The 14,604-nt window shown below is 37.9% G+C and overlaps 1 protein-coding gene across 1 annotated transcript in view; it reads right to left on the bottom strand.

The window, feature by feature from the left end:
* The window catches only part of PDE11A (phosphodiesterase 11A), a 106,757-nt gene that overhangs the window by 86,490 nt on the left and 5,663 nt on the right, over positions 1-14,604 (bottom strand). Inside the window, exon 2 of the mRNA XM_064718758.1 lies at positions 7,038-7,196. Within this exon, the coding sequence (XP_064574828.1) occupies positions 7,038-7,196 (159 nt within the window). The remainder of the gene's footprint in view (positions 1-7,037; positions 7,197-14,604) is intronic.

Below are 14,604 nucleotides of genomic sequence, written 5' to 3'. Positions count from 1 at the left end.
TGTATCCTCCTAACAGGCATTACAGCTATGTTGTGCTTACATACTCCAGCTGCTGGGATGCAGACAGGAATTTCTCAGGTGGACAATTGCTAAAATAGCATAGGTGAGGGCTGAATTCCTTCTAATGTACAGTCAGGAGTTTGCCAGTTAAAGAGCAGCTACACTTTTGCAAACAAAAGACAGCAGGGTGGCACAGTTTTCATGGGAGTGAGAAACACTATAGGTAAAGCTGGAACAGAGATGTGAAATATTATAAGCAAAGCTGGAACTATTAAACAAACTGCTGAAATGGATTTTTTTAAATTGTTTTGGTGTTTTTTAACACATCTGTTTGAATAAGGGATGCTACTTGCAAAGCAAGTAGTCAACAAGGCTTCAAAAGCTCAGACTGAGTCAAAAATGGAAAATTATTTCCTTATTATAAAGTAAGAATACTTAAAATTGAAAATCTGATAACACATATGGAACAACCTAATGCCATTTTTAGAATTAGGTTTCAGAAGAGAGATCACTGTAAAGTGATTCGCTCAAGGGGATACTGTGAATCAGTGCTAGAACAACAATTCTGTTTTAATTACAGTTTCTTATTAAAGCCTGTATTAACTTGCTGAAGGTCAGAGGTTGACTTAATTTTTAGCAAAATTATTTGCTAAGAAGTTTCCAATATCTCATCATGTAACCTATAGCTACAGATAGGCTCTGCATCGCTATTCCAGGGGGAAATACTTTTGATGGCAGGAACTGCTGTATGAACATTTCATTCTGCTTCAGGAAAGATAGGTAATTCACAGGAGATGCAAAATGCTATTTTCTAAAAGTATATCAAGCCTTGAAGTTATTATGAAGAACAGCTATGGAGAACTGAATAGACTGACAGAAGTTCAGAAAACACTTCACTAGGGACCAAGTCCTCCCATCCAGCCCACAGGGCACATCTCCAGTAACTGTCAGAAATAAAGGTTTCACCAGCTGTTGACCACAAAGGTTTCCTCTTACATGCTTCTGTAACAAGGCCCCAGTGCAGATTTCACTTCAAGCAAACAAGATTTTTTTAATAAGCCATCTGATCAAAATAATTTACTTTGTTTCAGAGAGTTTTGCCTAGAAAAGAAAGACAGCTGCAAGTAAAAACTTTATTTCTTAGGTAATGGAAGTACAGGGTTTTCCCCAGAAAAAAAAAAAAACCCTGAAACAAACCATCAAACAACAAAACCTGATTTTCTAATAAATTCCTTATATAGACAGTACCTTGGTGTTACACTGTAACACAAGTACACATCAAGGCTTTCAAGACCCACAGGCTTTCTTTCTTTTTTTATGACAGATGTATAAAACAAAATTCTGATCCTCCCCAGCCTTTGTATTATTGTTGTTTTGGTATTCCAAGCTTTGAAGTGGAAAATCTATTAATAAAAAAATGTATTAACATCACCCTTTCTAGTTACTACGGTGTCTGAGAGTTACCATCAGAACTTCAGAATTCTTAGCTTTTAGGCTTCCTGTTAAAAAATTTATTCCCTTCTGATTGAATAATGTAATATGGCTGCACAGAGGCTTCCATGATCATGGCACTGGGTTGCATTTCCAGTCTTCTGAGAAGTTGTGCCTGTGTTTGACCAGAAGAGATCTGGGCTTCCTTCTCCTGCTGCAACGCCTTGTGAATAATAACGAGAGGAGAAAACAGAACACAAGCTCCAGGGCTATTTCTATGCTTCAGAATCTGCAGGAACACCCAACATTTCTCTTAATAAGATTTAGTCTGAAGGTACAACTGAATGCTTCATAAGTCATGTCTCTGAATATATGAGTTATCCTCATCACTCCTCTGGATTTTTTTCTTGGACGGATATAATTAGTAAAAGTAATTTTTGATAATGTGACTGAAAAAAGCATGAAGGAAAGCAGCATAGTCGACTGTGAACCTGTCTCCTTCAGTGGAAGCAATAGGAGCCAAAACTGCTCCTTAACCAATCTCTTTTCAGTGATCTGACATGGATGAATTGAAGCTTCATAAATAGACTTGGGGGTCTGCATTAATTAAATGTTCCTATGTTAGAAAGGAACTGAGGTTTGATTTTAAAAAGCCCATTAAGTCAGCAGAGATTCTTTAGTCTAGCTTAGTGAGCTCTGAGTCAAATACTACAAATATTAGCCAAATGACAGTCAAGGCTTACAGATAAGAGCTCTTATTTATTCAAGTCTCTCCATATTAATTAAGAAGATACAAGCACAGGCAATATGGGAAGAACCAACAGGTTCAGATTCCTGCTGGCAATTGCAGGAAGAATCCAGATGTCTTGTATAATAGAGTAAGGAAGGTAAGAACAAAACTCCAGTCCCCATAAAAAACCCCATCATAATTTGTCTTGAGCTGTTCTATAGAGGAAACCCTTCCTGACACCAAATCTGACCATTTGTTTATTTGTTTTATGATAATGTCTGGAGGCATCAAGCAAGTATCAAGAGTTTAGTGTAAAATGTACCATAAACACACAGAAACAAAGCATACCACAAGTCTAGGAAAATACACATTTATATTTGGAAAAATATATGGTTCCCTGAAATATCCCTGCAACACATCTTAGGCAGGTTTTCATACCTCAGAGATGAAGATGCCCAATTCAAATATTAACCACCAGTCTCAAAACAGAGGTAATGATATAGAGAGGTTTTTAAGTTTTGAGTATGTTTGAAGTTCTGTAATTAAAAAGAAATCTAGACTTCCAGCTTAACTTGAAAGTGTGACTGAATGTATACAAGACTGAAAGAAGTCCGTGCCAATGTCTGTCATGGCAGTCATTTTGTGCTGTTGGTTGCAAACCAGTGGTGTTAAGCTGCCTTGATAAAGTAAATATCCTAGTGGCAAATTGCTTTAAACTCCCTCAGCAAGACAGTTCAGTTACTGTGATTTATTTTAATTTGGGTTTGTGTAGTATGTACTTTTCTAGAAGTGTGCCTAATAGACCATTAGAGTTTTCCCAGATAGCTGTGGTGCTTCAGCACCTTCATCCTTCAAATGTCTTCGTTATTTTCAGTCTTCTTTCAGCAAATTTGTCTCTTGCAGTGGGAGATACGTGACATATGGGCCATATGATACCTTTGAGGATTATGCCATTTTTAAATAATAGATTTTGGAATGTCACTGCCAAGCAAGAGAACCAAGGCAGGTATTAGCAGGAGGTTGTGACATACTGCCATATATAGAACATACAAAAAAAATTTCTTGATCTAATTTGTTTCTCATTTGTTCCTCTGTAGTGGATCCATCAATTATTTTCAGGTGACTTTTTTTTTGTGTAAATTCCACACGTTCCTAGAGCTGCAGTTATCATTTTCACAGCAAGCAAGAGATGCTTGCCTGTTCTGGATCACTTCCTTTCCTAGTAATTTTATTTACAGTTGATTACTTCCCTAAGATGAAGGAATGGTCCTTACTGACTTTAAAATTGCTATCTGCCAGCGTGACTGTAAGCTCATCATGCAAAAACTTACAGAAAATGAATTAGCAGGTACAGCAAAATCCCTGGAAATCATTCATCACTATGGTACACCTAATGTAGGATATATTTAAGCTTTAATGACTATGGACCAAGAAGAGCACAATAAATTGGAAAATTCAGAATCACAAGGCTGCTATTAGGAATGTGAGAAATAAAATGTTTGAGCATGAGAACACTTATCTTCAAGCCCCCACAAACCAAATACACATCAGATAAATCCTGTACCCTATAGACATCCTTAATAAAACTACCCACAGAGCACAGACAACAAATCCAGTTCTTACTTCCCCCTCCCAGGTCTCACTGCTGGTTCAGACTACTGGTTTGCAGCAAAGCCAGCAGGGTTTAACTCGAGATGGCAGCCCTGGGTACTTTCCCTGCAGTCAATTCACTTCTCTCAGAGGAGGAGGATGTCAGAGGCAGAGAGAACAGGATGCCAATTTAAGTGACCATGGAGCTGCTAGTGCTGTTTGTTAAGCCTCTCTGATGGAGAACTAGATTTGTTTTGGCACTGAGTTTCAGAAGACTCTAAAGGGCAGACAATAATCGAAACCACAGACTGTCAAAGTCTTGTTAGGCTTTTCTCAGCAGTCCTGGAACATGTATGACTCACCAGCAAACAGCACATACCCCTCCCTCAGTGAATCTTCAGCCCAGTCCAGGGAATGCATGTTGGGAGCACAGTTCTTTCCAAGGGTTCAGGGCTTTTATCTCTCTACTCTTTGTCTGTGCAAATGAACGGGTCTCTTCATTTGCAAAATACATGTAAAAGTGCTATTTTTCCAAAAAGTTACCAATTACACAAGATAGTGTAATAGTGATGACTATTATGGGTAATAAGGTATTCTAATATCATTTGTATCAAACTGAAAATCTCCAAAATCAGTCTGTTCAACTGATGCTGGGGTGACAAAATACATTGTGACTCTGAGCATCTTTCTCTCATGCTTGTGGCTGTCATCTAATTTTGCACTTAAACAATGAATTGGTTAAAATATCCCTAACACCAAAAGGAAAAAAGAAATTTGGCAGTGGGAAACAATATTAAATGTGGAAAATTCACTTCCATTTGTTCTTAGTGTTGTGCTTTTAACACTGTGGTCAGACATGTAAAAGAAAACCCTGAGAATTTGCCACGAGAAACAAAACCAGAAGAACTTTGCAATACAATACTCCATTTTAGATGCTGCAAAATATAAACTTGGTTACAGCTTGAGAGCATTAAAAACTCCTCAGACCTTAAATATTTTATTTGCTGTTAAATTCCTGAAAACAACTAAGAGTACATAAAAATGATGCTAGCATCTACTTAATTCTAATTGAAAACATAAGTCTTTGTTTCCTATTGACTCGAGACAGCAGTGCTGCCAAGAGACATTTCATTAGACAATATAGTCTTGTCATTTTATTAAAAAACTCCAACAGATTATTTTAATTGCTTCACACAATACTAAGAGAGGAATGACACTTGCAAACAAAAGCCAGACTCAAATGATACTTACATTTCTCGGAGAGGTTTTCAGGGGCAGGAAAAAGACTGCTAATTTACATTTGCATTTGCTAACCATTCTGAAGCTGCTGATTGTCAGAAACTGTAACATCAACATAAAGCTGCATATAGGTCTTTTGCCAGCTACTCATCAGACTTTCTGCACAAGCCACCTCAATACCCAGGCTTCCAAAGTTTTCTTTTCTTACTCTGAAGAGGGTTTCTCAGTTTTCACCTGCCTACTTTCATCACAAACATCTATGTTGATATTTTGGTTAAAATCCCTGTTTGATAATCCTGCAAGGCAGTTCTCCTGAAAGTATGTGCTCTCTTGCTTCCCAGAGATATATCTTGCTTTCTATGTTACCAACTGAGTAAAAAAACTTTAAAGCATGGGTTTTGAAATAACAGCACTTGGACTGCCCAGGCCTCATTAAATCCAAAATCTATTACAAGGCAAAATGATGGTTATGTTCTCATTTATTTTTCCATAAAATCTACATGTCAGAACCCATTCAATATATTCTTGAAGGGTTCTAACATACAGGTTTATAACTCTAACAGTGATCTAAATTACTGAGAACAAAATAAAGATGACACAGTATGGGCAATTTGCTAATTTTTAGATAATATTTGGTAGTCACTGAATGGAAGCAAATGCCTCAGCATCAGCATCAGATACTCATACATTAGAATATTTATGTAATATACAATTCAAATATACACAGTTGTTTTGCTGGTTGAATGTATGATAATCAAATGTAGGATCCATGTTAAAAGCTGTATTTTAAACAAAATTCTCTTTACAAGTGCTGAAAACCCCTATTCAGGGAAGATTTAATTTGCATTTAGTTACCCATTGAGGCATACATTGCTAATAAATCAATATTCAACATCCAAGATTCTCAAGAATCAAAAGTAACTCAGAAGCAACCTATGGTTACCCAAGTTTAGATAGCTTCTAAAGAAGGAATTTAAGAAGTACTGGATAACTTCAGATAAAGTACTATCTGAAAATTGAGAGTTATATTTAAAGTTAGTTAATTCAATCTAAATCACTATGCTAAATCAGTTACACAAACACCCTGCAGAATAAAAACCAAAAGTTAATTATTTTTATTGTTTTAAAAAGGGTGTATAACGTTAACTGCATTTGAATCAATACAAAGAGCTTTTTGGAGGAAAAGTCTGCTTCTAACTACACTTCCACAGAAATGAGATTCAACACTATTTCAATACAGTAGAGTAGTTCCCTATTGCGTACTTAAAGGAGATTCCATTTCTCTCTCCTGGGCTGACAGAGTTGCAGTTCTGTTCCTCCCCAGTTTGCTGCCCTCTACCATTCTCTTCCCCAGTCACATTTTGGCTTCCTGCACATTTTCCCTCTACGGTCAGCTGAATACATTTGCCTTCATCAGCAGCAAAGACCCCTGTCTTTAATTCAAATTTCTTCCTTGCAGATACTTCTACTTTTCTGCCTTTTGAGCTTACTTTACTCTCCAAATTCCACCTGAGATACACATGCCTGCCGTTCCTTTCCATCCTCTTTTTCTTTAAGTATTGGCAAGTCTCAAATATTTTGGAATAACAGATTTGTATATGCATAATTTCTCTAAAATAAAATTTCTTTTGCATATGCTACAGGCATTTATTTATCCCATGGAAAGTACTGAAAGAAGATCTTGATTTTTAGAGACAGCAAACTTAGGAGTATCTCTGTGATAATTTCCCCCCAAACTAATTCTTACACATTAAGTTTTCAAAAATAAAAAAGACTTCCTATTAAGGTCTACTACAGAAAAAAAGGTCTGCATAAGATTAACAGAGGAACTCAGACATTTACAGAACAGATTTTCTATTTTATTTTTTCTTTCTTATTTCTATTTCATTTTCTATTGTAAACAACAAAATTGTACACTTTGTTATGCACTTCCAGAAGTGCATAATACAAATCATGTTCCATTTACTAATTTAGATTGTCTCTTTAGACAAGTCTACTGAATTAGAGAAAAAAATTAGAAAGCATGCAAAAGTAAAGGTAACCTTACCTTTTCATCATCGTCAGAAAAAGGGGCACCTCCTGGAGTCTTATTTATTGCTTGGGCAACACCAATAATCTCTCCATCACTGTTTCTTATGGGCATGCACAAGAGTGACTTTGTCTTGTATCCAGTCAGTTTGTCAATCTCATCATTAAAGCGTCGATCCTTCAAAAGGAAATAAGGGTACATTGATATACATTTCATGTATCTAAGCTTTCTTCAGACAGCAAAGTACTTTTCTCAATGCCTGATATGGTATTTTTCAGTAGCATTAGGCTGTTGCTTCTCTGTTATCAGCCCATTCTTTATTAGCTGTTTTTCCTCACTTTTCTCAGGAGATCAGTACAAATTTACCATTACACAATCACATTCACTGAAGTCCCACATTTCTACCTCAGTTAGAAGGGTGTCAGCACAGACTGGTATCTGCCATTAGTAATGTGACCATACACACACACTTCTGCTAGGCCCTGCTGCCATTTCACACCCATATTCTGTAGATGCTCACAATGTCTCTCTCAAGTAAATGGAGACTATTTATGCCCCATTTCTGTCTGTTCAAGTATGACTGGTTATGTGGACTGGATCCAGTACAAACACATACTCAAATAAATGCAGTCAAAACCTCAGCTCTTTCTGGAAAACTAAGTACAGGAATGTCCCTGTTCAAAAAAGGCACTGTGCAGCAATCCATTCTCTGGAACAGTAAAGCTCAAATTGCAGATCATAAAGCAACTCAAAGGAGGATGAAAACTTAAGAGGTAGTGCTGACATCACTTTTGTTCATCTTGGTGGAGCATAGTCTTCAACAGCTCTTCTATGAGCCCGAGAGGAAATTACTGCTTTTCACTGGCAGCAGCTCTGTTCCTCTGTTCACCCTTCCTGAGGGTGAAGTTAGCATTGTGCTGCAGGCAATAGTTAAAGCCAGCTCAGATTCTCCTAACGTAAAGGAACTAAGCCATTGAACAAAATTAGGCACAACTTTTTGTTTTTAAAGTTTAATCAATATTGGCTGTGAAATAATGCCTTATATTTGACTCAAGTCATGAAAACAATCCACACCATCCTTAATTTGATTGTGATGAGCAATTCAGTAATTTTTTACTAATACTAAAAACTGACAATTTTTTTCCTTGACAAATTTTTGTCTATTTCTATTTCCTTGTTGTAAATTTTGGATGCCATAGAAATAGTCTCTTCGCTTTGAGACATGATTTAGAAATGCTCTTTTTTTACCCATTATAAAAATTAACATATACCTTTGGCTACTTTATTACTTATTGAATATTTTCCAGCGTCTCAGCCTGAAGGAATTAATACCAAATGTACCCAAAAACTTCTTTGGGAGAGCCAGAACTCCCATGATGAATGTTTTTTAATAACGGCATCAAGGGTGCAGATCTGCCGGATCTTGTGATCTTTCCAAATGCTTCTAAACACTTTTATATCAACTTCAGTAGAAGCTGAACTGTTCTGCATCATAGAGAATCCTGCCTAGAAAGACATGGTTCTTCTACAACAGAAAAAAAGGAAAATGCAGTGCAATTATCACACAGTAGGCTTCACTAATGAATAAATTAAATATTCCTTCCAGTACTTCTTGGTGATGTCTGAACTACTATTTGGAATTAGTTGCTGTTGCTGAAATATTGATAAGATATTTTGTGCCACTGAAGACACAATGCTTGCTCTACTAATTTTGTACCAAGCAAATCAAAGTACATGGGGCCTGAAGATTAACATGGAAAGTGCTGTTTGATCAGCAGGGTGTGGTGGCACACAGGACAGGGGCTGGTGAACCTCTCTGAATGACACACACTGGACAGCTGGCAGTGTTAGCAACAGATGTAATGATCAGCTATGGAGCCACTGTTCCTTCCTGGAGACACCAGGGGGATGAGCAGCCTGAAGAGTGTTGGTATGCCATGCCTTTAATGTACAGCTCATTCCTGCTGCTGTGCTTCTCTTTTCAGGCAGATCATGGAAGTTTTCTGTTTGTCTCTCTCCCTGGAGCCCGTACACCAGGAGGAAGCAGGATATCAGATTATATCCTCTGATGCTGGAGAACTGGATGACCTTTAGCAGAGGGGTATTACATCTTGGAGCCGAAACTAAAGGTACAGCAGTCTAAGAAAATTAATGTGCTTAATTGGAAAAATAAGGCATTATTGACAATAAACCTCAGTAACTTTGTAAAAGCTGAGAATCGTCAAGATGTGAAGTGAACCTACCCCTACTCTATTGTGGAAAAGCGTGATAGAATTTCATTTGGGTGACATTTGAATAAGTGATGAGGAGAGACATATAAGCGAACAAAATAAAATGCTGTTCCTGGCAGCACTGTTATTGTTGAACCATGCAATATGCACAGAAAACAGTGACTGGATGACCTGCCTGCATTATGTTCCAAACCACTTATCCCCACACTCTTTTCTTTCATCAGTTACTGTCATAATAGGACATACATGGCAGGATGTAAGAGAGTGATTTTATTGAGTTTAACAGTACCAGTAAAGACTTTAATGCCCAGGTGAGAACTGTGATGGCCAAGAATGGACAATATTTATACCCCCCTCTCCTCACAGGGTGGTAACCTTGAGCAAGGAGGCCTGTTTAGCAGCTGACAACAAAGCTGGTAAATCAGAGAGAAGTTCTGTCAGACTGCAAACACTTTGAGATATAAACTGTATTATCCCACATGTTGGAACAGCCTGCAACACAACAGGGTCCTCATTTGCACCAGGCTCCTGGGTAGTAAGGAGTACCAGTGTTTATGACAGCAATGCAGCCCTTGCTTTTAAGTTTTTTACAATTAAAACATATATTCAAAAACCAGGGGCAGACTAGATGAAAGCTTTTGAGAGAGAAACTTCACCACGATTCCAATTGTACTTACAGTATTTTCATACAAGAACTCTCATGGATTAAAGTCTTTCACTGACTGTTTAAAGAATTACTAAATACTGCCTTGGTTCTATATAATGAGTTTTCTACACAGAGATATTAAAAATGTGAAGGCTGAGGCATTTTTAACTGGAATTTCACATCTGCCATCAAGGAAAAGTTGCTCTGTAAGACAAACCCTATCCTAGCTTTAAGGATATTTATTGATTGTCAGTGTTGCCCTGTGAAAGGTGAATGAAGTAAAGACATAGAAGAGAGCAAGTTTGACCCATCCATCCAAGTGCTGGTAATCCAGTTACCTGCTCAGAAACAATGGAGTCCTGGGTTTTTGGATATATTTGAAGATTGACAGTGAATGAGAACAGATAGATAAATATCTTCATGGAAGACCAGATTAAGGTACAGAAAGGTTTTTTTTTCCATTATGGTTCTAGAATCATAAATTCTCAGAATCTCAACTTTCAGCTAAAGTTTTGGCTTCTGAGCAGTTTCGCCAACTGATTTTCAGTTAAAGTTGGCAGCTCATACATTGTTAGCAAATATACAAGCTTCACTGTGTTTTTTTATTTTTCTCAACATAGGACAACTCTTTGAACTTGAAAACATGTCTTTTTATAACCTTATCAAAACCAGTAAATTTTATGTGAGCATTATTACTATGATTTAGAACAAAAGAAAAAAGTATAACCCTAACCCAAGTTAGCTAAGAATCAAATATTATAATGGAGGATGAAACCTGCTTGATAAAATTTCCAGGAATTAGGTCTTCATGACAAAGCCACTTCCTCTTTCTTCAGTATCTAAGGAAAAGTGTTTAATCTAGTGAAATGCACCAAATGCCTCAGCCAAAGCTGACAGCTAAAAGAGAAAGATATTTTTGATTTTATTATTTGAAAACACCTTTCAAATCTTTTCATGACAAAAGAGAACACTACAAAAAATGCTCTATTAACAGGCCTGGCCATTCTATTTTACCATTTACAGCACCATTTTTTTGCTTTTTTTTTTGTTTGTTTGTTTGGTTGGTTGGTTTGTTTGTTTGTGGTTTTTTTTTTTTTTTTTTAGAAAGGGCTCTATTGAAAAAAAGACCCACACAAACTTGCATCAAAATTTCCTGGATTATACTGTATTTTAGTTCCTGATTAAGTTGCATCAAAAATAACTAATATAAGTATTATGACAGCATTGTTAACACCTGAGTATTACTGGAGTACCAAACTGCATGGGATAGACAAGTTTGAGTTAATTTATAGAAAGCTATCCTCCAAGAGCCTTTACAAAAATAAAGAAATTGAAGTTGGAAGATTTCATAACTTGATTCACTTTCCTAATCACACTTCCTGTAAGCGTAATACATAAGCTTTTATAGAAAGAAAAAAGAGCAAGAAAGCTAAATGAGCAATCTAAAAGACAGCAAGTTCTCTAGACTCAAAGCATAACATTAAAAAAAGCTAAATACAAATAAAAAAAATTAGGGCAAGCAGTCTGTTCTAGATACACTTTTCTAAAATATCACATATGGTGCAAATTACATTGTGCATAAACAGGAAACAAAACCCAAGCAATAAACCACTAAAGGAGATAAGGGGAAACCTTGTAGACAAGAAACTCTCACACAAAACACAAGTACTAAAGCAATCTATGACAGGACTTCCATGTAAGGACTGCTGAAGTTATTCCTGTCATCTCCCCCAAAATCCCTAAATCCCCAGAGACAAAGCCAGCAGAACAAACTAGTACCAGGCAGCAGCATTGCAAACCTGATTCTACCAAGTAAATAAGCACAGTCCAGTTATATTGTGACTATTTATATAGTGACAGCAATATTTCTTATAGTAAAAAAAATGTATTACAACAGATAGGACACATGAAACAGCTCAGCTAACTCCTATTTCTTTACTCCCAAAACAATTTTTATAAAAGGAGAGAACATTGATTTTAAAAAATTTTAAGTTCCAGATTTAAAACTAAGACCATTTATAGTGTGAATTTATACAGTAGCTTACTTTGTAAAAAAGGAAAAGGTGTTGATTTGCAACAATGCAATACTAAAACTTTTTTTGGTGTTTTTTTCCCCACGTATGTCAGGAGTTTGGGGCTTTTTTTAGTTTGATTGGTGGGAGTGTCTCATATGACTTATGAGCCCTCTTTCTGAGCACTGTTTCAGTTATTAGTTTGACAATGAACATTAGTAACAATGCATGTTTGTCTAATTATGACGCACAAAATTAATGTGAAAAAAATCAAATAGTCTTAAACAGGAAGAAAAGACTTTATAAGCACTAGCAAGTCTGCAAACATGAGTGCCTAGCTAATAAGCATAATTACTGCTCATGCTTCAGTAGTCTGAACTGATCAGCAGTAGGGGTCAGAAAATATTCCTCTGTAGGACATTAACTAGATCCATCACATAGGGATTTTGTTTTCTTCCTTCAAAACAAACTCCAGAGAGATCACCAATAGCACGACAGTGAGTCAAGCTGAGGCCCTATGTACAGCAGATTCTGTGCACTTCCAGTCTGATTGTATCACTATTAAATAAATTGTTTACCAAGAAAAATATTTTTCCTCTAATTTTCAATATTTAGAGATGACATCTGTGGTGGTTCTCTTTCCTCTCCTGTACCAGCCCTGACTGATGCCTCACTGGGCTCCAGCTATAACCATGCCCATGTTCCCATCTTGTTCCAGCATTTCTTTGGTACAGGGCTTCGTGCTGACCTCCTAAATATTAATGATTCTTTATACAAGACATGTACACACACGTGGCTTTAGAAAGCTAATACTCCTCTGAGCAAGGAAACCAACAAGACTCCTGGGTGTTTCAAGAGAAATCTGTGTATGGGTTTAAACCTAGCACCTGCTGGAGGTTACTCGGGTGGGCAACACAGTTTCAAGTGTTACAGCTGCAGTCTTATTGTGACAAAGCAGCACTCATTTTGAAAGGCACACTCTAGAGACATGAAGCTCAGACTGCCCAGAGTTGCTGCTGCCCTGTTAGCACATAACTACTGATCCGTTACTTTCATTTATTTTTCATAGTTTACCAATAGGGTTATTTTAGAAAAGTAAAACAAATTAACTTGCATAACGATGCATGTATACTTCTTAAATTTGTTATTCTATAGAAGAGCTATGCAGTAGCATATAACTGTAAATAACCAAAATGAAATATCCATTTGTTTTGAAAATTGAATGCCAATCAAGCAGAATACCAAAATCATTTACCACACAAAACTACAGCTTTACTCAATCTTGTAACAGGAGCTCAGCTAAAATCTGAAGGGCCAGATCCTGCAGTTTTTTCTCATTGTCACTGACCTGCTTTCATCAAATATATCTACTACTTTCTCATGAGGAACTATAGACTACAGAATGTCAACAGTTTCACATCTGTTCTACAAAGACATTCTAGAATGTCTGAGGCAAAAAAAAAATTGAGAACATCTGTACTCTTTAGACAGATGGGTCAGGTGAGCAATAAACCAGTTAATGTCTATCAGCTTATCAAAAGGAAAACCACCCCAACTCTCCAGAAAGTTTTTCCTGCCAAAGCTCTGCAGGGCCAGCAGCCCAGGGACCTGTTGCAGGAGGGAGAGCTGGGGACTGGCACAGACTCTTGTGACAAAGAAGCCCAGCTGGGCACCCTGAGCACAGCCACTGCTGGGCCACCTACTGCTCATCCCAAATGTCTCAGCATCAGAGGCAGGGTGAGCACACCTGGGGCAGCAAGCAGCAGTGAGGATCCAGGGTAATGACAGCAACCCTGGGGCCAGGCCACTGCCTGCCTGGTGGGGGAGGCAGCCTCTCCTGCTCACACAAGTGTGGAGGGAAGGTGTGACTCCTCACCATGCCTGAGCGCTGCCACCAGCAGTGTACACTGCACTGCACAGCCTGTCTGTCCTGGGGATCCACAGCAGCAGCACAGGGACATGAAACAACTGAGCCTTTGCTTTATTGTGTCCCTGGTGTCAGCCAGCAGCTCCTGCCCCTGGTGGGCATCTCCAGAGAGTCGTGGTGGTGTGACCTGGGAAGGTCTTAGGATGTTGAACACATCAGTCAGAAACTGCTCCTGGAGAAGAAGACCTATGGAGTGAGGGAGGTGACAGGAAATGAAGAGACATCCTCAGCTGCTGCCCCGAGGGCTCTCTGCCTTTCCTTCCCAGGACCTGCCTCCTGTAGAAAGATTCCTCTCTCCCAGGCCAACACCACTGTGGCATGAAGGATGAAGGTCATGCCCACAGCCAGTAGGCTGCAGACACAAGGATGATTTCAACATCCCCTCCATAATTTATGGACTTGTACTTAGAATTTCAAGTTTTCCTAAATTTTGCATGATGGGCTGGAGTGTCCTTTTATGCAAAGCACATCAGAGCATCTTTGTTTTTACTGTTGCAGTTATTTCCTGCCTTCCCCGTGGTACTTTCTAATCATATTTAATGTACAGCAAAGAAAACCTGTTTTTTATCTTTCTTCTATATTATATGGAAATATTAAAAACCACTGTGTGTTCTGCTTGCCAGGTCTTACAATCTTTGCTCTCTTAAGAGCAACCTCTCTCCTTGTTAAGAGTCAACACTGAAATTTGTTGAGCTGTTGGTGCCACTGTCCAATGCTGCCGAGTAGAAGGAAGTGCAGAGCTGAACCTCCCAGGCCCTGGGGTTTTAGT

The sequence above is a fragment of the Zonotrichia leucophrys genome, chromosome 7, assembly GCF_028769735.1.
Source record: "Zonotrichia leucophrys gambelii isolate GWCS_2022_RI chromosome 7, RI_Zleu_2.0, whole genome shotgun sequence".
NCBI classification, from domain to species: Eukaryota; Metazoa; Chordata; class Aves; order Passeriformes; family Passerellidae; genus Zonotrichia; species Zonotrichia leucophrys.
The sequence above is the reverse complement of the archived record's forward strand: the minus strand, read 5'-3'. Positions and strand labels throughout refer to the sequence as shown.